Source organism: Electrophorus electricus, chromosome 15 (genome assembly GCF_013358815.1).
Source record: "Electrophorus electricus isolate fEleEle1 chromosome 15, fEleEle1.pri, whole genome shotgun sequence".
In the NCBI taxonomy this organism is placed as follows: domain Eukaryota; kingdom Metazoa; phylum Chordata; class Actinopteri; order Gymnotiformes; family Gymnotidae; genus Electrophorus; species Electrophorus electricus.
The window spans coordinates 762,138-786,500 of record NC_049549.1 but is presented as its reverse complement, the minus strand read 5'-3'; the positions used below and the strand labels follow the sequence as shown (position 1 = coordinate 786,500).

Sequence of the window (24,363 nt, the reverse complement as noted above, 5' to 3'; positions counted from 1 at the left end):
GTCTTAGGTCTTAGATACGAAGTGCAGACCAAAAGCCAAAGCGCAGATAACTGCTCCGGTCCACACAGCACCCCCGTGCGGTCGATTCAGAAGCCAGACACAAAAAATACAATCCAAACAAACCGCATAAAGCCTTAACAAAAGATTTTGTCTTTTCTTTTTTTCATCAAATGCATAGTACATTCCCACTAATTAAAAGTGTACACCATTTAGATGTTAACATAACATGTCTATCCTGCCCTACAGTGATATAAACCCAGCATCGGACCCGATTCCTTGGATAATTGGTTACCCATGGTGCTGTCTGACAATGACTACATGACTACTGACTCTTGCATTCCCAGGCCTGGCTCGGCATGTCATCCTTACTGTTTCAGACAACTCAGAACCTTCACTGCCACTAAGCCCTTCAGACCCTGCTCCAGAGAGGCTCTCTGTTCCGTCCTCTTGTGTACCAGTAAGCGTTTGGCAGGTGTTTCTTCTGTTCTGCACGTCAGCTGCGTGGAGGCCCCTCGGTGCGACGCAAGCCCACCAGCTCAGGAACAGAACTGTCATGTGAATGTGAACAGGCCCGCTACCGATCTCCCTCCATCTGCCGCCGCGGAAAGCCAAGCGAGAGACAGCCGGCCGTCTCACGCGCGCGCAGCCTGCTCCGCACGGCGCCACTTTACAGCCAAGAGTTGTCAAGTCAAATGAATCCATTCATAAAGGGTGATGTAACAAGGTGGGCCCACCATCATGGAAACCGGCCTGTGCGACTCAAAGTGGCCCAGTCAGTCTGCACTTATTTAACAGTTTAAAGTTAGGAGGAATCTGAGTAAAAACTGTTTCACACTGTTAACTCCGTCTGAAAAGTTGCAACGCCTAATTTGAAGATGTTTTGTAAGGGCAACTTAAGCTGTGGAGCTATATATGTGTAAACACACGTCCTGCTGTACAGTCATCACGTCATGTCTGTTGATATAAGCACAATGCAACAGCAGTAAATCTAGATAGAAAACTCCATAACATCTGTGGCATAAATCACATCAGTTCTCACATCAGCAGGCACAATTTTGAACCGATTTCCCACGTGTGAAAACAAAAAAAAAACTTGTGCTACGTTGAAATAGTTCATCAAACGCCCCTGTCCACCTTATTAAGGAATTCTCTGTATCGGCATGAGTCAGCTCATCTCTTCCGTCATCCACCAAGATAAAGTTATAATGATCAAGAATTACCAAGAAAAAGAACAAACTGACATTGGCGTTATCTATGCCCAATCACTGCAGAAAGTTGGACTTCGAGTAAATTCACCGGGCCGACGCGTTCGGTTGCAGACGCAGTGGAGTGTCCGCTCCCGCTGCGTCGCTCGTACCGACGACCCCTGACCTACGCTGATGATACTGGCACCGGACCGAGGGTCACGGGAAGCGCGCCCATGTCTCCGTATTTCAGTCCCTTTTCTGCAGCCTTACGTGCGTTCATAACCAAGCACATGCAGCCGGCTTTACTTTTTTTCACTCACCAGGTTTAAGACCGTCTCCACGATGTCTCTGTTGGTAACCTCCCCGACTTGAATAAGACCGACCAGGACTGCGAATTTCGTCCTGATATTCCGGATGGGAACCTTGGGGTTTATCACGCCGGGCGGCAGAACTACCGAGCCGGAGCAAGAAGGCATCACCGTGCCGCCGGTCCCGGAGCCCGCAGCTCCGTGTCGTCCACGAGCCGAGAGCGGCGCAGACACCGGCGTCTCGCTCGCCATGTCCACGGAAAGGCGAGCAGCGGCGATTTCACGTGTCTTTAGGAGCAGCGCGGCATCACCGAGGCCGAGAGAAACGTGTGCAACTTCAAGGGGAACGTCTGGAACGATCCCGTAAGAGAAAAACACCGGGTTCGCTCCAGAGTCCGCCGCTCCCAAGCCCTTTATCGTCGCCTCGGTTGCGCGCGCTCGCGCGCTACGCTGTCACGCGTCGCCTCTCCGGACGCCGCAACCTCGCCGGATCCGCGCACTGAGCCTCACTCTCCTCGCGAGCAACACGCCCTCTATGTGCAGTCGAGCAGCCCGGTACATTGAAGACCTACTCTCTCTCTCTCTCTCTCTCTCTCTCTCTCTCTCTCTCTCTCTCTCTCTCTCTCTCTCTCTCTCAGATGCAGAGAGAAAAGGTCCCCTAGGCGTCTCACGCCTCTAATCATCCTCACACGGGGACGCGTGCGACCAATTCCGCCCGTATTCACCGGGCGCCCGGCGCACAGGCACAATGGATCATGGAGGGGTGGTCGGTACAGTCCATGACTTAACGGATGATAACGCTCGGTGCGTTGCAGAAGTCATCTCTGCGCATCCAGTGGGCCACACGTTCCCACAAAGCACAAAAGTTACCACAAACACTCTAAATGTCGTGTTTTTTAATCAAATGGTTTGTATTTATTAAATGGTTTAAATGTAAATGTTTTACACCTACATTTTACATGTAGATATTAGCCAGAGGCACTGTAGGTAACAGAAGTGACAGGCGCATCCGCTGGAACAGAACACAAGGAGTGAAACACACATCTGCTTTTGGGCTGTCCGTCACTCCGATTTGACCTTTTAGCAGCGTGTGTGTGTCTTACCTGCTTAGTATTTTTTAGGACAGAGGATGGAGCTGCATGCTCATAAATGATTCATATACTGAGGATATTCATAATTAGGAATAGCCAGAGAAAACAACTTTCATTTTCACTGTTCATTGGTCATTATTACATTGTATTCTGTCACTAGCTCAATGAATGCATTTAAAACTGAAATTGGTCAACACTGCCATCTAGTGGACAAGGAAGTCTCTCTGCTTTAGGTGTTAGCATCAAGGACACGTATAGTGGCAGTGTAGGTGTGTACACTAACAAATTCATTCACACACTCTAACTGTCATAATCTAATTCTTGGTGTGTTACTTTTTTTTTTAATGAGCAGTCTATTGGGTTTTGAACAAGTACTATCAAACAGCAAGCTTAAATAGTATCATTAATGTTCTGTCTTGGGTCTCACTCGTTCCATATAAACAAACCAGAAAAGTGTCCTATTTACAAAGTATTTTGACTTCAGAGGATCTCTTGCATGTTGGGATACAGTACAGAGCAGAAACTTGCCAGTCAGCAAGCACAAAATACATCTGAAATCAATAACAATTCATTTACAGTTTATTTTAAAAAGACATCGTCTCTGACTTCTGTCCTCTATATAATCCAGTACTACAAAGCAGGTCTGAGAAAATCAAACCCATGTCATTTTGTTTTATCTCCTTACAACATTAATATTGCAATAAAATAATATCGCACCCATTCAGAAGGCAAAGTAATACCAGCTTACATCCGAGTAACATTTAGTATCATACAAATCAAACTGATATCAGTGCAAAAAAAGATATCAACATAAAGGCAAAACATTTGTACAACATGAGGCTTTTGGTAATGCCCACCCTATACAGGGCACGCATATACCCACACACACACACACACACACACACACACACACACACACACACACACACGAAACACAAGCATGTATCTATGTGGATGTGTGGCACATGTATGATCAAATATAGCTTTATCTTTGATTTTAAAACATATACTTCTCAGAAGCATTTAGGAGTTCAGATGTTGTATACATTGTATAAGATTATGCGCACAGCAAATACATACCAATATAATTAATTATTATACAAATAATGATAATTACAATAATCGAACATCACAAATAAACAAAAGCATAAAAACGTAGGTCCGTTGACATTTCCACATCGGCCATCTCCCAACTTCATAGGCTCACAGTATTGCTGAGGGTATCCAGAGATCGGTGTGTCCTGGCAGAGGTGTCGGTACGCGAAGCCAGCGAGCAGGCACAGACTGCGGCTCAGATTTTGGTCTCCGGGCCCTCCGCGTGGATCGGCTGGAAAGAGTTACGAATGCGGGCGGCTTCGGCGGCGCAGAGGTGTCCAAATGCCTTGTTATACCACTCCGGAGTTCTCCCTCTAAACGTAGGCCAAGGAAAATAGGAGGATATTTTTTATGCCATAACAAGTATAAGTAATACTGCTGTCAATTAGTTTCAGTGTGAGCATTGGATTTTGCACAGCTGTACTGAATAAGCCGCATCAGTTACTAAATAATAGATTTAAAATGAATAACTAAATAAGTTTAGTATTTGAGAGGTTCAATATACACCCGTTAGACTATTTGTAGAAGAAGCGTTTGCATCCATGACGTCTTTCTGGGCCAGAAGTGGTGGTCACAGACCGCGGTCAGGCCACTGTGTGCAAGGGGCCAGTACTCACTTGAGGTCCACCCTGCAGATGCGTGTGAGTCGAGACTTGCCCGAGCCACACGGCTCCAACAGGTAGCTGCACTCCAGCACGACGCCCCGAACACCGCCCACGAGCGCGCCCTCCTCATGCTCCACGGAGACGGCCACGAGAGCACAGGCGCCCCGCGGCAGGTCCGTCCTCCACGACCTGAAAGAGTAGACATGCCGTCCGGTCACGCAAGAAACGGCAGGGCCCACGGAACCAGGAGCTGCCCGGCTGTCCCACGGCGGGAAGGGCCACAGCACTCTCACCTCAGCACCACGAAGTCCCGGCTGGGGTGCGGGGGCATGGCGTTTAGCACGTACTGGTAGACCTCCGTCTGCTTGTCCAGGACTTCGCACACCTTCCACTGCAGCAGGTCCACGTCCCACAGGTGGCGTTCACGCAGCACGCGGTTCAGCACCACCGAGGGAGGCGCCTCCACCTCCACAGAAACCCGCCAGCGCCGGAGCGGGTTGCCGTCACCTACCTGCGGGGCAGCAGGACAACGGGACACTTCACACACTTGCCTTCTCTCCAGTGTAACATATATTTTTACACCTATTCATCACTAAGATTTTCCTTCATCTGCAGGAAAATGGTACAGTGAGGCCTTTCTGTGTATTTTCAGGTTATGATGATCTAAAGTACACAGTGAGGTTAAGGCACTCTAACTTGGCAACTGATCAGTCTAACAAAACTCTCAGTTGCCTGTTCCCTCGCTTAACCTCTCGTGTGCCGGGTGTTTATCCCCCAAGAGGCGTGCTGCGCCAGTACAAACATGGTCTTGTGTCTCCCTTCACACCTTCTTGCAGGAGAGCTCAGTGTTATCTGAGCTTTGGCAGGTCATCCAGCCCTTGGCTTTCTCTCGCGCCTCCTTCAGCAGGCTGTGTATCCTGGCATCGAAATGCGCATGCCAGGAGCCTTCCTCCTGCTCCTCATCCTCCTCCTCGTCCTCCTCCTCGCCGCGGCGGTGTCGTGGCCTACGGAGCTCGTCCAGAGTGGGGGCATGCAGGTCCGCCTCCACATACGAGTTCCGCGACTGCGTCACCATCTCGTGCGGGATCTAAGGTAAGGGGGGACAGAGCGGTTAGTCTTGAGAAGATTTTCATTGCGTGTGTCTGTGTGTGTGTTTGTGTGTGTGTGTGAGAGAGAGAGACAGAGAGATAGAGAGAGAGAGAGAGAGAGAGAGAGAGAGAGACCTCAAACAGCTGGTTACACTCTGTGATCATATGTGCCAGGCCCTGAGTGGCAGCCAGGTTCTCATTCAGGTCCTTTTGGTCAGGCCGCCCAGTGGCATATTTCTTCTGCATGGCTCTGTAATGGAGGAGGAGCAGAACTCTTAGCAGGGCCACACAGCCTTTCATTCATCTGCCCCAATATCAGCTATCAGTCATCAAATAGTAATACAGCTTTATGGACCTTCCTGCTCTCCCTCGCTCGGAGCACATTCATTCACAAATTTATGATCCCCACCCAAAAAAAAAACCCCACATGAAAGAAGTATGGCATCTGTTGCCTGCTAACGGTGGGACCCTAATACACAACCTCTTATGGCATTAAATCTGAGACACTAGAAGAATGCTCACCTGGGGGAGAGGTTGTCCTTTTTCAGGATGTTAAGATGGAAGAGTGAAGGAGCCAGACACACGGCGATGTTCATGGGTGTCATCTGGTTCTCCTGGACGGAGGAAGTGACATCACTGAGGAAGCAGAGCAAGGTCTGTAGCACCTCCCGGTTCTCGTCCGACATCAGCATGATGGCCGCCTGGACAGCCTGCAAGCGCTGCTCCTTGGGCACGTCTGTGGGGGCGGGGCAGAGAGGGTGGGGTGGGGTGGAGCGCCAGTCCAAAACACAGGCAGCAGGTAAGCCAAGTAGTTATTCACATATTACCTGTAGCAAGTGGGGAAAATTATTACAGATTTAATTACTACTATCCTGGACCTGGAAGAAACCAGGACTAAACTGCAGTGACCAGTTTAGGACTAATGAACTAATTAACTAATCAACTAATCTGGATCTGGGGAACTGGATCTAGCCGTTTTCTGTAACCATTAAAACTTAGTTTAAATTGCAATAAACGATAAAGACAGAGCGTCATTGTGTCTGTGTGTGAGAGTCCTCACGTTGGTAAATATGGAGGAAGGTTTCTCCCAGTTTGCTAGTGAGGAGAGGCTCGGGAAGGTCTCTGAAGAACTGCTTGACCATGTCTGCCACGTCGTAGGCAGACTGCTCCTCATAGGTCACGTCCTCCGGAGACTGCTCGTTCATCTGCCGGAGTGCCTGGATGCGAGACTTCACTCCGGATTTACGGAAAAGGCCCACCTGGAGATTAGCGTGAGAATGGCCTTAGAACACTGAAATTAAAAGATAACCTCAAAGCATTAACCACCAGTTCCAACGTTGTTACACGTAACAGCGCGACACGCCAATTCCTCTGAATGATTCGTGAGGGTCTCAAGATGAATGGGAATACACAGGCATAACTAACCTGGTCAAAGCACTGGCTCCTGAGGTGTGTAGGTGTAGCTAACCTGGTCAAAGCACTGGCTCCTGAGGTGTGTAGGTGTAGCTAACCTGGTCAAAGCACTGGCTCCTGAGGTGTGTAGGTGTAGCTAACCTGGTCAAAGCACTGGCTCCTGTGGTGTGTAGGTGTAGCTAACCTGGTCAAAGCACTGGCTCCTGAGGTGTGTAGGTGTAGCTAACCTGGTCGAGGCACTGGATCCTGAGGTGTGTAGGTGTAGCTAACCTGGTCAAAGCACTGGCTCCTGAGGTGTGTAGGTGTAGCTAACCTGGTCAAAGCACTAGCTCCTGTGGTGTGTAGGTGTAGCTAACCTGGTCAAAGCACTGGCTCCTGAGGTGTGTAGGTGTAGCTAACCTGGTCGAGGCACTGGATCCTGAGGTGTGTAGGTGTAGCTAACCTGGTCAAAGCACTGGATCCTGAGGTGTGTAGGTGTAGCTAACCTGGTCAAAGCACTGGATCCTGAGGTGTGTAGGTGTAGCTAACCTGGTCAAAGCACTGGCTCCTGAGGTGTGTAGGTGTAGCTAACCTGGTCAAAGCACTGGCTCCTGAGGTGTGTAGGTGTAGCTAACCTGGTCGAGGCACTGGCTCCTGAGGTAGCGTAGAGCCTGCTGAAGGCCAAGAGGTAGAGGCTGCCCAAAGCGCTGAACATGCACGATCAGAGGGACACCAAACACATTCTTCTCCTTGTAGTCGGGCACCTTCATGCGCTTCATGAACTTGGGCACTGACCTGCACCACGGACGAAGACTCGGTAAACAAGGGTGATGAATTCCTAAATGTCAAGGCTTGACAAATTTGTGCTGGAAAACATTAAGCATGACTCAGCAAGCCAGAAACTCTGACCACTGCACTTTTTTTTTTTTTTTTCAAGAAAAATGATCTTAACAGATAATGGCAACACGTGCCCTCTTTGGCAGAAGACTCAGACTAAACAGATTTTCTTCTCAGTGGGAAGGCAGGCGGGCGCCTTACCAGGTCCAGCCGTGCTTGTTGGTCATGGAGTACTTCTCCATGATGGCGGTGAGCCGGAGCAGCGAGAACCTCTGCAGCAGGCTGAGCTGTGCTGCCGACTGGCTGCTGATCTGGAGGCAGGCCACCGACCGGCTCAGACGGCTGGTCATCTGGAAGCTCGGCCAACGCAAGCTGGGCACGACAAAGACAAGCGGCTTTGGTTAACTCGCGAGGGAAAGGAAAGACAGCTAAACGGAGTGCGTTTTAAATTCAGCCTTACTGGCATTGCACGGAACTGAACGATGTGGAGATATATCCTAGGTTTGTGTCAAGACGCATTTGTGGCAAAGACTAACAGTCTTGATAAATGCATCCAAAGCAAGTCCGTGACCAGTAGCAATAACAAATCGCAATCATGTATACGCATGCATAATCAAATATATTTGCTTGTAAGGGAAATGTAAATACAAAATATGCAAATTTAACATTCAGGGTCAGATGTCAAAATGTGTGCTGTGCAGCATGTTGGGTGGTGCAGGGGTTTGTGAATTAGGATTACAAGTATGAAGTGACTATGAGCATAGACTGTGCATGGGATTATGAGCATGCACAGCCTGTAAGGGATGATGAGCATGCACATCCTCTAAGGGATGATGAGCATGCACAGCCTGTAAGGGATGATGAGCATGCACATCCTGTAAGGGATGATGAGCATGCACATCCTGTAAGGGATGATGAGCATGCACATCCTGTAAGGGATGATGAGCATGCACAGCCTGTAAGGGATGATGAGCATGCACAGCTTGTAAGGGATGATGAGCATGCACAGCCTGTAAGGGATGATGAGCATGCACAGCCTGTAAGGGATGATGAGCATGCACAGCTTGTAAGGGATGATGAGCATGCACAGCTTGTAAGGGATGATGAGCATGCACAGCTTGTAAGGGATGATGAGCATGCACAGCCTGTAAGGGATGATTACTTGATTGTAAGTGGAAATGAGAATTAGATGACAGTCCTCTAACAGAGACTGAGAATATTGCCAAAGTGGTGCAATTATGCGAACAATTTTTATTCACAGAGATGATTCTAAAATATATAGCACTGCAAACGGCCTATGTACCAAAACCCTTTATGTGTCTAAACTGAGTATGAAACTTACCGGTTAGGCCTGGTGAGTGAGGCCCCTACCCCAGAGTCTCTCCTCTCCCTCCTGCCAGTACTTTCGCTCTCGTTAAGCGAGATGCCGTCTCTGTCACCGTTGCTGGGCTGGCGTTCCAGGTCCAGCGTGATGTGGCCAGAGGACTGGATGGCGGCATCCACCTGCGACAGGCAGGGGGCACCACTGTCCCCGATGGGAAGGACGTTCTTGGACCAGTGGTCGACGATCTGCTGCAGGCCGCTGACGTGCTGAAGAATGTCGTCCAGGTGGGGGAACAGGGCTTCCTTCTCCAGATCAATGAGGTCGCCAGTGCTGGCGTGGAGGTGCGAACCGGGCACATTATCGTAGACGCTGATGCGACTTCCGCGTGAGCAGCACTGCGTGATGGGCCGCGGCTCCCTGGCGGCGGGCGGCCGCACCCTTTCCGCCGGCTTGCAGGGCGGCGCTGCTGTGGGTGAGAGGCTCTCGATGGACAGCGCTTTGGGGAAAGTGCCCGGCTTGTGGTCTTTGGGTATGTGCACCACCAGGTCCTCGTAGGAGCGGAACTCGTTACGGCGGTTCTGCTCGGCCACGCCCCTGCCTGCGGCGGCGGGCACAGTGAAGACGTCCAGGTCATCCAGATAAACCCCGGCGCGCTTGTGGCGGGCGCGGTGGGCCTTGCGGTCCGTCAGGCTGGGCGTGCTGACCGCACTGCCGCTTGACAGACTCCCGCTGCCCTCTCCGCTCGACCGCGACAGGCCGTCCACGCCCGGGGGCGGCTCGGGGGAGCCCGCGTTGCTGTCGACGATCTCCAAGCGGCGAAGGGCCCCGGCGGCGTGGGGCTCGTGCCGGAGGACGGGCGCGCTGATCACCGGAGCAGCGCAGGCGGGTCGGGCTCCGGCTGGCGGCCCGGTGCGCGTACGCAGGGCCTCCATGTGCCACAGGAAGTCTTTGGCACGCGCGTGGCCCCGTTTGAGACCCTTGGCTGGGAGTGAACCGTAGCCGGGCGGGTCTGGGGAGCAGGGGGCCGCCGCCAGCGAGCCGCGCTCAGGCGCGGTGTCTGAGTCGCCGGCGCTCGGAGGACACAACCCTCCCCTGCTGCTGCTGCTGCTCTCACTGTGCACGGATGAGGCCTCAGGTTCGCTCAGGTCCGTGAGGACGCTCTCTCTGCTGTGCGTGGTCCGCAGACCCGACTCCTCCACAGACTTGCCGTGCTCCACCCCTCCCAGCAGGCAGTCGATGTCCTGGAGCCTGGACCAGCGCCGGCTGCTCCACTCAAAGGTCCATTTGTCGCTGATGGCGAACAGGTTGTCCTCATCTGAGTCCTCACTCTGGAAAGCAAGAAAGTGGTCAAATAAGTTGGGAAAAAAATCTATAACTGGAAACCTGTGTTCTGTGTACCACAGGGGAATACAGTTGAAGTGCTCTGGTAATGCTACGGTAACAATCAATAATGATTTTAATGTTTTAATGATGATGCAGTGGTAATTGAAAGCATAGAAAACAAACCAGTCTTAGAAATTATATCATGTATTTCATTCCAAACCATTTAACCATCACAAGAAATTTAAAAAAATTCTTTGTTATTTCCTTGATTTTTCCTTCTGTCCTAAAATATATAACCTCCGTTCACAAGACGCTAGTTCACAAGGAACTATTGCAAAGCCATTCCCATCCTGAAGGGAGGGCTTTGCTCAAAGGTGTTTAGCTGGAGCTACAGCTTCTCCATGCAACAGGGAATTCTCAAATATCACATAAGCTAGACTGCAGGGATGAAAAGGGAAGCTGAACGGCGGTGGAATGTGGTGCTCCGAGGGCAAAAAATACACACCTGCATAACAAAGCTGGAATTCAAAGCCTAAAACGCAATATGAGCGCTACAGCAGCGTGAACTGTAAACTAATACAGTTCACTGATCTGACAAAAATACAACAAAAAACAACAACAACAAAAAAACTTACTTTCTTTTTGGGAAGGTTTACATCAAGTTTCATAGAGGCACACTTGTTCAAGGTGTTGAGCCGCCTGGATAAACATAAATAAACCAGAAGTACATGTTAGACATTTCCTTAGACCTTATCACCGCATTCCTGCAGTCTGCACAAATTCACAAAGCTACTGCTAGCTAATCAGACCCGAAGATCTCCTCCTCTTCTGGCCAGCACTCCTTCTGGGCAGCAGTACGCCCAGGCGAGTCTTCCAAACTGGCCCCATGCTCCGTGTTCTTTTGGTTCCTCTAATTAGCAGAACCTCAGTAACTGCAGCTGCGGGGGCCAGAGGCTGAACCTGCGGAGCTCCTAATGCGGTCCCAAGCACGCATTCTTCTGTTCACGTGAGAAGACAGCGGAGCTCCCGCTTGCTGTGGAGCGGCAACCATTCCCAAAGCCAGCTCGGAGTTATTTAAGCACACAAACCCGGATGAAGAATGGTGCCAGAATAAAAGTAAAACAAACCCCCTAGATCTGCATTTTCAGGGCCGTACCCCTGCCCAAACATGCTTTGCTGGATCAGAGAGCCATTAAATCCTGGTTTCAATTACAGCCTCACAATGGCGCATAACGATATTTCATAAGCGGTAAAAGTGGAGCTTGGGGGGCGCCTGATCTCTCACTTTGTGGGAAAGTTGGTTGGGAGGTTAGATGAAGAGCCAGTTTATGCAGTAAAGCCAGCGCAGCGAGGATGGAAACATTGACGCCTCCTCCCACACCGGCTGCGCGAGGGAGGTTGCATCTGCGGCACAATAACCGCAGCTTTTTTAACGTCCCATCATCCCGTTTGAGGGGGGTTGGGACTCGGTGACGGCGAAGACCTCGGAGTGGGGAAATCACAGCATGTCACTATAAAGTAATTTAAGAGACATGTAGTGCTGTAGACTAAAGTTTCATGCTACTTTCTAAAGCGTCGTTGCCTGTTGATGGCATAACACCTCCTACAGTGTCCCAGAATTATACTACGATACTTTAAATATCAAGTGTTTTTGATGTTATATTAAGAAAGTTTTCTGATCGGGCTCTAAAATTCCGCACACTGAAATGTTCTGAATAGCAAGCGCATTTCACCATTTGCATAAGATTTGCAAAGCGAACACAGAAGACCCAAGGGGAGGTAAGGAATTTAGAATCGGAACTGCTGTCAGTCAACTGGAAGAGCCCAATGTTGACGCAGTCACCGAGGCTCGCTAGCACCACGCGCGCACACACACACACACACACACACACACACACACACACACACACACACACACACACACACACACACACACACACACACACACACACACACACACTGCTGAATCAGACACTTGGTGGCTCCCTGGGGCTTCTGACCGGAGTGAGAAGTCAGAGGGAATGAGCGGGATAAGGTGGGAGCCAGTGGCATTGTTCCCCTACAAGGGCGAGGCGGTTTGGAATTTCGATGAGCTGCTTAAGGGTTGTTTGGAATCACAGCAGACTGAGTTGTGCAAAGCCGGCCCGCGCTCTCCCACCCCTCCTGGCAGGGTCGTCTCCATGACGACTGCAATCACAGGAGAGCTGGCTTTCATTTCAATATGAAAACACATATTGACCCACAGCGTTTGGAGGAGAAGCTATGCTCATTATAGTCACAGCATCATTATAGTTACAGCATCATTACGTTGCCAGAACAATAAACCACGCGATGGAGGCGATGGAGTGAAGACAGACATGCTCATATATTAAACGCGATGATTGTAATTACAGTAAACAAAATGAACAGATATGAAAGCAATAACAAAGATGCGCAAAGAAGCGAAGTGATTTGTCTCGACAACACATCTGAGCTGAGTGAGTCAACTATCATGTGTTTCAAATCGGTTCCGTAGTGTTTTATATTGCAAAGCCACGCATTGAAGGTTTTGTCCATCAGGAGAGGTGTTACAGAGCCGAAACGTGTTCCTGTTTGTCCGTAAGATGCAATCAACAGCAAGGACTTATGCATTCAGTGGGGATTGTGAGAGTGTGCACCCTGTATTAGCATCACCCATATACACACTATAGCATCGCAATGCATTCTGCACACTAAAGGTTCATGTCTTACCGGCACAGGGGCTCCACAAGGTCTTTATCCAAGAAATCGTGATCTTTCTTCACAGGAGAGATGTCTATGGGGAACTGAGAATCTGTAAAGAAGACCTAAATAAAAATTCGAGTACCAGGTTGCCTTTTCATCAAACATTACAATGTAATATACATCTGCTGAGCTTTTTCACAGTACTGACATTTGTGTGTTGTAATAGTTTCTTAACCGATCCGGATCCTACGATCACCAGCATTCCACCGGCTCGATAAAGCCTCCTTCTTCTCTCCGAGGAATATCAGTGCATTTCACATGGAAGCGGATAGGCATTGTCGGAACCAGACCCTTTTGTGTGCTACCAGGGAATTGATGGAAACTCCAAAAACAGTAGCAGCGCAGTAGTAGCAGGTTCCTGGGTTTTAAGCCTGCAGGTGTAAGTGGACTGTAACACAGGCTACAGCTTGGCCCCTTCTGCCGCTAACAACACAAAGGGCCTAGAAGGACCCTTGCCTGTGTCTCCTGGGTGATTTCACAGCGAAGTTATGAAAGAAGTACCTTTGATTACCTTTACACGGCAGGTTTTATGAAGGGAGAAACGTTCTGGGAATTCATATTAAAGTAGCGTGCAATAAACTAATTTATAAACCAGCACATATGCTGGTGTCTGGAGCAGGCTGGAGCATTCAAAGAGTCCCAGCACGTGCAGCGTGGGGGTTTAAACAAGCTTGTGTCACCACGGCCCTGCCAACTCAACGCCGTTTCTGTCAAATTCGCTCTTAGAATGTGCTGTACCGTAGGATGTGTGGACTGTAACCTTAAACTCGAGCACGATCTGCCGAGGTGCAGTCTGTGCTCTGTAAAGTTAAAGAGCTGTCTTCCTGCCCATAGGCCAGTTGGCAGCTGTACAAATGGGGCTCTCAGAAACAGCACGAGTCAATGACGCATCACGCTATAGGGAGAACAAACGGGTTTGTCAGCGGAACGGACGCACATCCAGTGTAGTCTGGCTCTGGAGTGCGAGAGCTGATAAAGTGTGTGTCTGCATGGGAGCAGCGTTACCTTCAAACAGCTGTGCGTACTGCGGGAATCCTGCAGCTCGCAGCCAATCACAGGCTTCCTTCGCTTCAATCTCTACAGTGGGGAAAACATAAGAACGTGTCTGTTAGGACCCATCTAAATCACAGGCTTTTTGTACCTTTTTTTTACTCTGCAGGAAGTGAAACAGATTACACATTGCACCGTTCATTTTCATGGGGAGGTTTCTAATGTCTAAATACAGTCAAATAAAGTAACAAAAAAAACCAAAAAACATTTCTGTCATTGAGCCATTGAAGCCATTATTGGTTAATTTTCAGTCAAAACTTTGAAACTTGTGTTAGACAAGATTTTGCAACAAGAGTTTGGTTGGTTGGTTGTAATGTAATTTATGCATATCAGAACTTGTTTTTTAAATTCCACTGTTCCATATTATTTCATTACAGTACACTGGAAAACGTGACCTCGTTAAAGTGACCTTGTCGCGTAGCTCAAACAACAGCTCTGGGATAGAGAAGTGTGTCTCTGTACTTGACTTCATTCTTCAAGCTTCACGAAGGCCAGCTATCCGTTACGTGTCGGTCCTTCTCACGTAACCATGTCAGGTTAGGTGTGCCGTCCCAGGGGACGTTGACTGATGCAAAAATGTCATTATCGTCATGTCTCACGCGATGACTTGAATGACAGCGACTCCTTCTTACTGCGCGTAAAAGCCACTGGCAAGTGTAACGAGTCAGATGTGGCAGTTCACGACGCACACTTGATAGCTTAGTGACGCCAAGCGCAAATGACCGTGTCTTGGGTGTTCAGAGGATCCGCCCGAGGGGCTGTGATCACATGCCTTCTAGGTAGCCATTCTCAAACTCACAAACACCATATGATGAACCCAGAAAAAAAAAAAACTGCTTAGCATAAACAAAAAGCAGCTCGACGTTGATAAAATGAGACAAAAACAGATGTTCCTCGCTAATAAACTTAAGTTCGGCCTGTGCTTCAGTCTGAAATCCATCTACTGAGCTATTATCTTACTTAGCAATGCCTGGCTCTGCAGTTTCCTCGTGGAAAACAATCAGGGCTGGAAGGTGATTGTGGAGAAGACCACAGTACAACCACACGTAATCATGAGTCCAGGACACGCCATGAGCTTTGGGATTAAAGCCCAACAAACACTTCACACCGTAAACAAGGGTCGGTCAAGTCCAACTCCTTTTTCCACCACCACAGGCTGACCACATGGCATTAGTGGACATAGCAGGAGTGTATCCCGTCAATAAATGTGACACCAGGCCTCAAGGTTAAATAGTGCAAAAGTGTCCAGCCTGAATCACATCGATGTCACTCCTTCTCAGTCATGTCATGTCTTGCTCATGTCTCACGTGCTGACTCTGATAACCTCTGGGAGGAAAAGTATCCTGACTCCACCTGGTAGTGAACATCTCCATGTATCTCTCCCCACAACGATCGGACAAATTAAGTTCTCCAGCCTCACCATCATGTTTTCAAATTATATAAAAATCTCAAGCCTTAATTTCCTTACAGCCCAGCTGTATAAACCATTATGTATGATTTTCATACAAGTTCTCACAGTTCGGACAGATGTTTATCTGACCCAGATTTAGAATTCAGACTCTCCACTCAGCAAATATTGGCAGAGATAATCAGACCAGCGCCTGCAAGTTCACCACACACGGCAGAGAGTCAACAAAACCTCTGACTCCAGCACGGCTTTTGAAAAGTAAATAGACACCAAGCTCGTATCCGGAGGTGGGACCTCTGTCGTTGCCGGCATGTACGCAAACTGTGGGAATGTCACAGGAGCTTTCCCGGGTGCAGCGGAGGGAACGTGTAACGCGAGACAGGGATTCCACCATGCACCGCGCTCGACAACTCTATCCCACGATGCCCTGCACGCATGCACCGCCTCCTATTGTGGGTGCTCAGGGAAGACGCCGTACCCATAGGGCAGCACACACCAGTGCAATAATCGCAGTTTGGGTGTCAATTTGCCATCGTTACAATAGTGAGATACGCAGTCTGTACTAGGTACAAATTAAGGGCTAGACCAATTCTAGACCAATACTAACAATCAGCATTTACATGTTTATTACTTAATACTAAACTAATATACTTGTACTTATATCTAAATATATACAGTGTACAGTGTACAGTGTGTGTCATTATATATATATATATATATATATATTATATATATATATATAGAGAGAGAGAGAGAGAGAGAGAGAGAGAGAGAGAGAGAGAGAGAGACAGAGAGAGAGTGTGTTATTTTAATTAATTTGTGAAAGTAGAGCCTTATTATAGAATAACGCCTTATTTTCACAAATTACTGGTAAGAAAAGAAGTCCAGTGAGTTGCCATCTACAATCTGGCCAGTTACAACCTGGTCTTTCAGAGCATCACACAGAGAGTCATCATTACCATTCTCGTCCTAGAGATTAATGAAAGGCCAGCGTAATCCTGACACGAAGGATTACCAATCCTAGGATTACATACAGTACATCTCTCCCAATCACAGAATCAGTCAGAATGATCATTTTTCTAAATATAACTTTCACAACTGCCTGTATCATTAACACAAGTGGCGAGAGCTGGAATTCTCTGCACTACCAATAGTAAAGCGCACTTAGACAATGGGGAAGTATATCAAGCGACTAGAAACGTAGGCAAGGCTCGCCTGTTGAAAAAACAGCATCACTCATCTCTTCTCGTACAGCAGGGTACGAGGAGACGCCGGAAAACGCTCTGGAGAGTCAGTGTGGCTCCGGCTGGGCATTTTGGTGAGAGGGGGTGATACAACTGCCCCCGGCCACCTGACCGACTTAAAGCCGTCCTTCCACTTTCACTGCTTTCCCAAATGTAAGGCTTCGTGCTGGAGCTACACGTCACCTTTTATCTTAGTTTACATCCATAGCAATATTTACATTCAATTAACAACAACATTAAGTCGACCAACTCCACACGATCAAGTACTGGCCAAAAAGGTACTTACGAGAGACTTTCATTGCAGGTCCACATGGCAAGCAGCTCTGCTAGTATGTTTAATTCGGCTTAATTCTCTCTGAACAGCTGCTTTTCTCAGAGACGCCGTGGCATTGAGGAGTCTCTCTTTATCTGTCCTTTTCCTCCCTCTTTCTCTCTTTCTCTCCCCTGCTCCTCCTGTCATACTTGAGCTTTTCTCCGCCCCTGACTCTCAAACTCCTCCCCCTTCAGCATTCCCCGCCCACCCCAGCTCCACCCCCTTCTCCACTAAATCCCCTACAGCTTTTGCCGAGCCCTCTCAGCACATTCTCGGCACTGCCCCCCCCCCCACTCCCTGGCAGCATGCCAACGGGACGGGGCACTCGCAACCCTGGACTTTCTCATCCTCCCTTGCCCCTCTGACCCAATCGGACGCAGGGGTGTCGTCATCCACTCTGTCTGCGTGTGCTGTTCAAGGGCCATCATTCACACCGTCTCCGCCACGCTCGAATCGATGCAGAGGCGTTCTCTGGGAAGAGGGGAGGGAGGAAAGTTTGGGAAAGTCAGAGCCCGCTTCCAGCAAACCTCCGAAGGAGCCGGAAAAATGTGAGAAGATGAAGAAAGAAAGAAAAAAACAGAGAGAGAGAGAGAGAGAGAGAGAGAGAGAGAGAGAGAGAGAGGCAGAGAGAGAGAGAGAGAGGCAGAAGAGAGAGACAGAAGAGAGGCAGAGAGAGAGAGAGAGAGAGAGAGACAGGAGAGAGGCAGAGAGAGAGAGAGAGATAGCGGAGGGGAAAATTTGACATCAGGCGGAGGCAGCCTCAGCTCTGAATCACGGCATGCCACGGCTTCCTGCAGCACGCGCTCACGTCGCCCCCGGCGGGAAGGACAGCAGCTGGCCTGCTCTCTGACCGGCGCCTACGGCCCGGCACATGGTCAGGCGCCGGGCCTGGGCACGAGAGCCTGGAGCCTGATGGAGCTGTAAAGGTGGGCTGACCCCCCTCCGCCATGAATGGGAAACAAAGCACAGAAGCCAGAGAAATGCCATCACAGATTCCTTTACACATTAACTCAGGAATACAGGTTGCAAAAAGCTGTAATCTGATAAACAAATATGATGTCATTATGTATGTATTGCATATATAATTAAAAGAATAAGAACATGTAAAAGAAAGGATAGTTTCTATTAATATCTGTCAATCATTCAGATTTTATGATGACCTACATATATATTTCACATCTAAGTGGTTTTTCAACTAATAGTTCCCTCTAGAGATTATCGCAAAACATTCAACCCCACAAGACTTCTATACCCAGCCAGACATAACATCATTTCCACTGTAACTTCGGGGGAACTAAAACAAAGCATTAAGATCTCTCAGTGCTTTGTTTATGCTCAGTGACGCAGGGAGTCTTAATAAACCACTTCACCTAACTCACGTAACCCTTCGTTCGTAAAGCGTCTATGGAAATGCTTGCCCACAACAAATTGCAGGAAATGGCTCTCTTGTGTCTGAAAGCATTTGCTAACGACACACGTCTGTCTCGTGCCTGCCTGCCCCAATTCAAATTACACACATGGGGTGAATCAGTCCCATGATGCTACAGGACACCTCACAGAAAAGTACCGGCACAAGGCCACTCGCGGTTCCTGTAAACTTTGCCCATCTCATTGGAAAACACCTGGAGGCCATTCAGCATGAAAACACGCTCTGTCTCACTGCCCCCGGGCAGAGAGTAGCTAGACTTACAGCTCTAGGACCCGATAAGGGATTGTCTTTCCTCTTAATTTCTGCTAACAATTCCACTGAGTCACAGCAGACAGTCGCGTAAGATGAAGGTAAACTCCGATGTCTGAACTTGCCGTTTCGTAGGACATGCCACACTAAAAGCAGTCTGGCTGAACGCTGATGGAAAGATTCTGTTAGGAAGGAGTGAAAAAAGTGTTACTAATCACATAATTATGCAGCAAGCCCTGAGAGCTCGACACTTCGCTGGACGTGCTTGCGTGCGTTTGTGAAATACATTTTAATCAAATCTAAATAAAGTCTAAATAAACACATTTTGATGAGCTGCTTAACAATAATGCTGAGATTATGGTTTCTACAAAACACAGGTTTAGGCAGTAAACATTACAGCAATTAAAATATAACTTTCACAGTCTCTACACCATATATAGCATGATGTGTCAGAGACAAACAGACATGTAACTTGCTGCATGTCCCATTCCGAGACAAGAGGCAAGTCAGAAATAGCAGATGGCCAAACGACAGGGGGACTAAAGGTCAGGGAATGTTGTCCAGACACGTCTGTGGTTCAAGGAAACGCGATTGACGTTGTATGGCGTCATACATTCAGGCAAACTGGCCCATACTGCATCCTTGTAGTGACCTGTGGTGTTGTATGTACAAGGCCTGTATACATCACACATGTACATTTAACATCCGGTACAAAAAGAATGTGTTATTCCCATGTTTTTCGCTTTCAGCTCATCATTTCGGTGAGAACTTTTCAAACGGTCATCTTGTTGAAAAGCACGCGATGACTCTCGTTGGACGAGAGGGGGGAGTCAAGGCTAAATTGCTCCGTGTCATGGTCTACCGATCGAAGCCCAGCAGGAGAGAGCGTACGTGTGACAGGCAGAACCTACAGCCAACTCTGTCCCCTTCGCACAAGGGTTGTCCACACAAAACTGCGTCCACCACAAGTGTCACCACAACAGAGGCAGACATTAATTAATATGAGCACAAACGCTAGTGGGGGAGACTTCACGGGACAGGAACTCTGCTCGGCAGCATGGAGAGCGCACACATATCCGCAGCTCTAGTGGGCACAGCGCGAACGTCTCGGCAGAACGTTACGGTCAGCCGGTAGGACATGGGAAATTCCACTACGGGGGGGTCATTGTTCCCAGATGACAGCCATAACACAAGCTTTAACAAGCAGTGCAGTATGGAGTAGGCCACTGCCATAATATTTCTAGAAAGCAGCCATGGTGATGGCTATTTACGGTCAAACAGCGGACTTGCTGAAATGTGTGGCATATTGGGACGGTTCTGAAGGACCACGCAGACAGTCAACCAATGGCAGCGCTCCATGTCAGAGCTGCAGCTATAAATAGTGCACAATTATCAGTCACAGAGTGGCACTTGGGAGACATCCTGCTACTGCTCTAGCAGGCGAACACAAGAGGGAACAGCACCCAGAAGAGACTGCAGAGAATATGGAGGAACCATGGCGATATCTCAGCGGAGGACCCGCCGTGCAGCACGCGGGTGCGCCAGTCCGACGGCCAGCGTGTTTCTGCACAATGGCAGCACACTCAAGACGGCTAGAGGAGAGCAGACGGCCAGCCACCCCGAGAACTGGCCGAGAGCGGTCTCAGCGCAGTCACCACGATGCACGGTGGGACACAGTGAGACAAAGGTGCCCAGAGACAACATGAGCAAGACCTGGAGAGATCGCAGGCCAACCCAGACCAGCTGACCTCCAAAATGGTCTCAGAGAGAAAGAGAGGATGTCACACTCACGAGGACTCTCGTATTTTACATACTGTTAATCTAAGTAGAGTGTGTTCTGGCAGGAGCTTTCTTTATTGGGTATTAAGATAGGTGATACAAGCTGAAACGTTATTGAACAAAATGACATAAATCTAGCAAAAACATGTTATCTGGAGCACTTTGGTTAAACAGCATGTGTTGTTTGACATGTTCATGGTGTATTTATAGATACACTAAGCAGTATTAGTGTGTGTGAAATGTAATATACTCAGTTTTAGTGAATCCTGTCATTTACCTTGCTGCAAAAAACATATATCACATATACTCTTATAGAAAACATATATCACATATACTCTTATAGAAAACATATAAAAAACATATATCACATATACTCTTATAGAAAACATATAAAAAACATATATCACATATACTCTTATAGAAAACATATAAAAAACATATATCACATATACTCTTATAGAAAACATAAAAAACATATATCACATATACTCTTATAGAAAACATATAAAAAACATATATCACATATACTCTTATAGAAAACATATAAAAAACATATGCCCTTTCCCCTTTTTGTGTAATTAGTTATTTTAGTTTTTCATTTTATACAACTTTAACATTAAAATTCAAAATATGCTTTAGTCTTACTTTACGTCATTCTTGTGGGCATTTAAAAATAAAACTTGCAATAATACTTTACATGAATGTATTTATTCTGTAACAGTAACAGAACAGTAAATGGACGTGTGTTTTTCATTGCAATGGTCTGATCTACCTGCTGGGAATTATTACAACTGTTGATACATTTGGTAATTTCCTTCTTGTTTTGGAACTTGCGTATAACAAAGAAATCTGACTGTGCCGAAGGATTAACTGTGAGCCAAGGAATGATCCCACATGACTTCCATTAACATAGGTTTCGATGTTATTATGATGTTACATATTTACACTGAAATAACAAGGAACAGCAGATTACATGTAAAAACATTTGATATGTTCCCCAGACTGCACAAATATGCCATCAAAAGCATTCCTGAGCTGCCCTGGTGTTTGTGTTGCCCCCCAAAAAGACCCAGGAGTAATTCCGATCAGGAACACAGAAAATGGCTTTCGATCCTGAGAGCAGTCAGTCAGTAGGTGGCCACTGCTGGTGCACTCTGGGTCCAGTTAGGTTTCTTCCGCAAAGGCCCTGAAGTGAATGCAAAGACGCGCACACCTCAGATTAACACCTGGCCCACCCCCCCTCACACCTCTCACTTTGGCCAATCTCTCATCCCATAATCTGAGTCCGCCCCAGATAAGCCCCGCCCCTGGCAGCATCGGCTGATGATGCCGGATTTGCCCGACATGTTCCTTTGCCGTCACAGACCAACTCTGAAATCAACTGGGAAGAAGTGGACATATTTGGGAAGTGTTGGACAGTGCAGGTTGGGATTCCAGCACTCCTCAGTCATGCCCTGTCGGTCTTGGCACTACGGGCCAAGACGATGCTCTGTAGAGTGTAGATGAACCTTCCCATCTTAGAAAAGCTTTTTCTTACCACACCACCACAAGCTCAAGAGCCCAGAATTCCCGGAGAGACTAAAACCCGGGGGTTCGGCTAGTGGCTATGGGCTCTCAGGTGGTTTCAAAAATGTTCATAAAGACAGATGTGGCACTTCATTAACAGGAGAGACTCTGAGGGCCGGTGTGATGGAGCAAGTTAAAGACATGTCTGTGTGGTGAAACGGTTGTAGCTGTTCCAGTCATTGTGTTATTCTGGGAGTAAAAGAGCAAACAAAACAAGGTCTTCTCCTGAGGGGTGTTGTGATCAGATGACAAGGCATGGTCCGTGATCTGTGGTCCGTGATCCATGAGCTGCAGTCCATGAGCTGCAGTCCATGAGCTGCAGTCCATGGGTGTTCCCCTTAAGGCTGCGCTCCTGGATGCTCGTATGGCTTCCTGACCAAGCTGTCATAGCGGGGAGAGGCCGAGCCCCAATCCCAGAGGGACGAGCGAGCACCTCAGCGCCCAGGATCTCCAAAAGGCGCTCAAGAGGAAGACTCCAGCCAAGCGCACTGAGCAGTCAGTCGCTGTGCACCAGTTAAACACTTCCAGATGCTGGCCCACAGCCACTTTCCCACACACGCTGAAGTGTTTGGACAGATCTTCTGTAGGGCTTTTCTCCCTCAGCGAGCACGTCAGCTCGGACGTGAGGAGCTCTCTCTCCTTAGTTCTTCAAAAGACGTCATGTATACTGCAGCCTCATGAACACCCAAACACATTAACACTAATGAAAAAGCGCACAAAAGAAGGGAAAGGAGGCTAGTTCTCTGTTAGATTCCGACTCAGACTCGTCTTATTGAGAAGAATTAACCAACTCTAACCCATATTACTCAGAATTAACCAACTCTAACCCATATTACTCAGAATTAACCAACTCTAACCCATATTACTCAGAATTAAACAACTATAACCCATATTACTCAGAATTAAACAACTCTAACCCATATTACTCAGAATTAAACAACTCTTTCTGAGAATTAGCAAACACAATCCCAGTTTACTGCTAAGAATTACTCTAAATAGGACTTTGATTTCTGGAACATAACTCTCAAAGCAGCCTTCTAATTTTTTCAAGAAATCTTTATAAGTCTTGTAATCTTCAAAGATGAAGCCTGCTCAAAAATGATGAGGTTAATTACACCTGAAAAACATAAGAAACTGACTGTGCCCATGCACATCTGTGTGTGTGTGTGTGTGTGTGTGTGTGTGTGTGTGTGTGTATGTGTATGTGTGTGTGTGTGTGTGTATGACTAGGCACATTTTTTTTCTCAAGAGTATTTACCTCAGCAGGGACTGGTCTGTCCTTGACACTACACCAGCCGTACTGTAACACTGAAATCAGTTCACTTCATACTTCATCCTGCTTAATGCTACTTTAATGTTTTATTTCCATCTCTCTGTCTCTAATCTAACCTCTCTCTCCCTCACTCACTCTCTCTCTCTCTCTCTCTCTCTCACACACACACCCTCTCTCTCTAATCTAGTCTCTCCCTCTCTCTCACACACACATTCTCTCTCTCGCTAATCTAATCTAACCAGTCTCTCTCTCTCTCTCTCTGTCTCTCTCACACACACACATTCTCTCTCTCTAATCTAACCAGTCTCTCTCTCTCACACACACACACACATTCTCTCTCTTTCGCTCTCTCTCTCTCTCTCTGCCTCTAATCTTACTGCTGCCCAAAGCTTTCTGAACATGAAGCTTATGTGCTTTGTGTACTGATGAGCATATTCTGTTTGTTGTGTGTCTGTCTGTGCCTGTGTGTGTGTGTGTGTGTGTGTGTGTGTGTGTGTGTGTGTGTGTGTGTGTGTGTGAAGTCTCCTTTGCCCTGTAATAATGTTTAAATGTCACATAAGATGATCCAGCTGTAGGCAACAATATCACAGATCACTCCTTCACGACTTTGCTTGGTGTGTCATAACAACCGCTTGTGTATCCTGTAATTCACTCAGCTTTATAATAAAGATAACACACACTGACAGTAACACTGACATTTAAACACTGTAATCTACATTTCCATGCTGGTATATCATAGCTGTAACACTCTCGTACTTGAGTGCAACTGTACAATCGCCTAAAAACTGCATGCATGTATATGGAACTGTGTTAAGCCGCTGTGTTAAATGTCAGTGCTATGTATTGCTGAACAATTACTCACATGTGGCCATGGCCTGTATCATATTAATACAGTAGTGTTTGTTTTTATGGATTTCAGACAGCAGCTGAACTTTGACTAACAAGGCCTTTTACTCTATTTAAGAACCATGCAATTCGTTTTTACACCAGCAGGGGACTCTCGTCAGCCAAAATCCCAGTAGGAAACCAGATCTGAGAC

The 24,363-nt window shown here is 47.7% G+C and overlaps 2 protein-coding genes across 11 annotated transcripts in view; both read right to left on the bottom strand.

Annotated features, from left to right (window-relative positions):
• nbeab (neurobeachin b) overlaps nucleotides 1-1,747 on the bottom strand; it is a 192,732-nt gene extending 190,985 nt beyond the window's left edge. Inside the window, exon 1 of the mRNA XM_035534144.1 lies at nucleotides 1,508-1,747. Coding sequence (XP_035390037.1) covers nucleotides 1,508-1,747 — 240 coding nt within the window. The remainder of the gene's footprint in view (nucleotides 1-1,507) is intronic.
• Nucleotides 1,748-3,147: 1,400 nt separating this feature from the next.
• stard13b (StAR-related lipid transfer (START) domain containing 13b) overlaps nucleotides 3,148-24,363 on the bottom strand; it is a 60,893-nt gene continuing 39,677 nt past the window's right edge. For 7 of the 10 annotated variants that reach the window (XM_035534441.1, XM_035534442.1, XM_035534447.1 and 4 more), the window contains 13 exons: nucleotides 14,019-14,090; nucleotides 12,981-13,062; nucleotides 10,886-10,949; nucleotides 8,946-10,255; nucleotides 7,805-7,975; nucleotides 7,402-7,561; nucleotides 6,435-6,633; nucleotides 5,897-6,110; nucleotides 5,510-5,624; nucleotides 5,113-5,373; nucleotides 4,580-4,797; nucleotides 4,299-4,475; nucleotides 3,148-3,995 (listed from right to left, as the gene is read on the bottom strand). In XM_035534441.1, the coding sequence (XP_035390334.1) occupies nucleotides 3,878-3,995; nucleotides 4,299-4,475; nucleotides 4,580-4,797; nucleotides 5,113-5,373; nucleotides 5,510-5,624; nucleotides 5,897-6,110; nucleotides 6,435-6,633; nucleotides 7,402-7,561; nucleotides 7,805-7,975; nucleotides 8,946-10,255; nucleotides 10,886-10,949; nucleotides 12,981-13,062; nucleotides 14,019-14,090 (3,161 nt within the window). In that variant the 3' untranslated portion in view covers nucleotides 3,148-3,877. Of the gene's footprint in view, nucleotides 3,996-4,298; nucleotides 4,476-4,579; nucleotides 4,798-5,112; nucleotides 5,374-5,509; nucleotides 5,625-5,896; nucleotides 6,111-6,434; nucleotides 6,634-7,401; nucleotides 7,562-7,804; nucleotides 7,976-8,945; nucleotides 10,256-10,885; nucleotides 10,950-12,980; nucleotides 13,076-14,018; nucleotides 14,091-17,001; nucleotides 17,160-24,363 lie in introns of those variants that run through there. The other 3 variants (XM_035534445.1, XM_035534451.1, XM_035534449.1) reach the window with 2 other exon arrangements.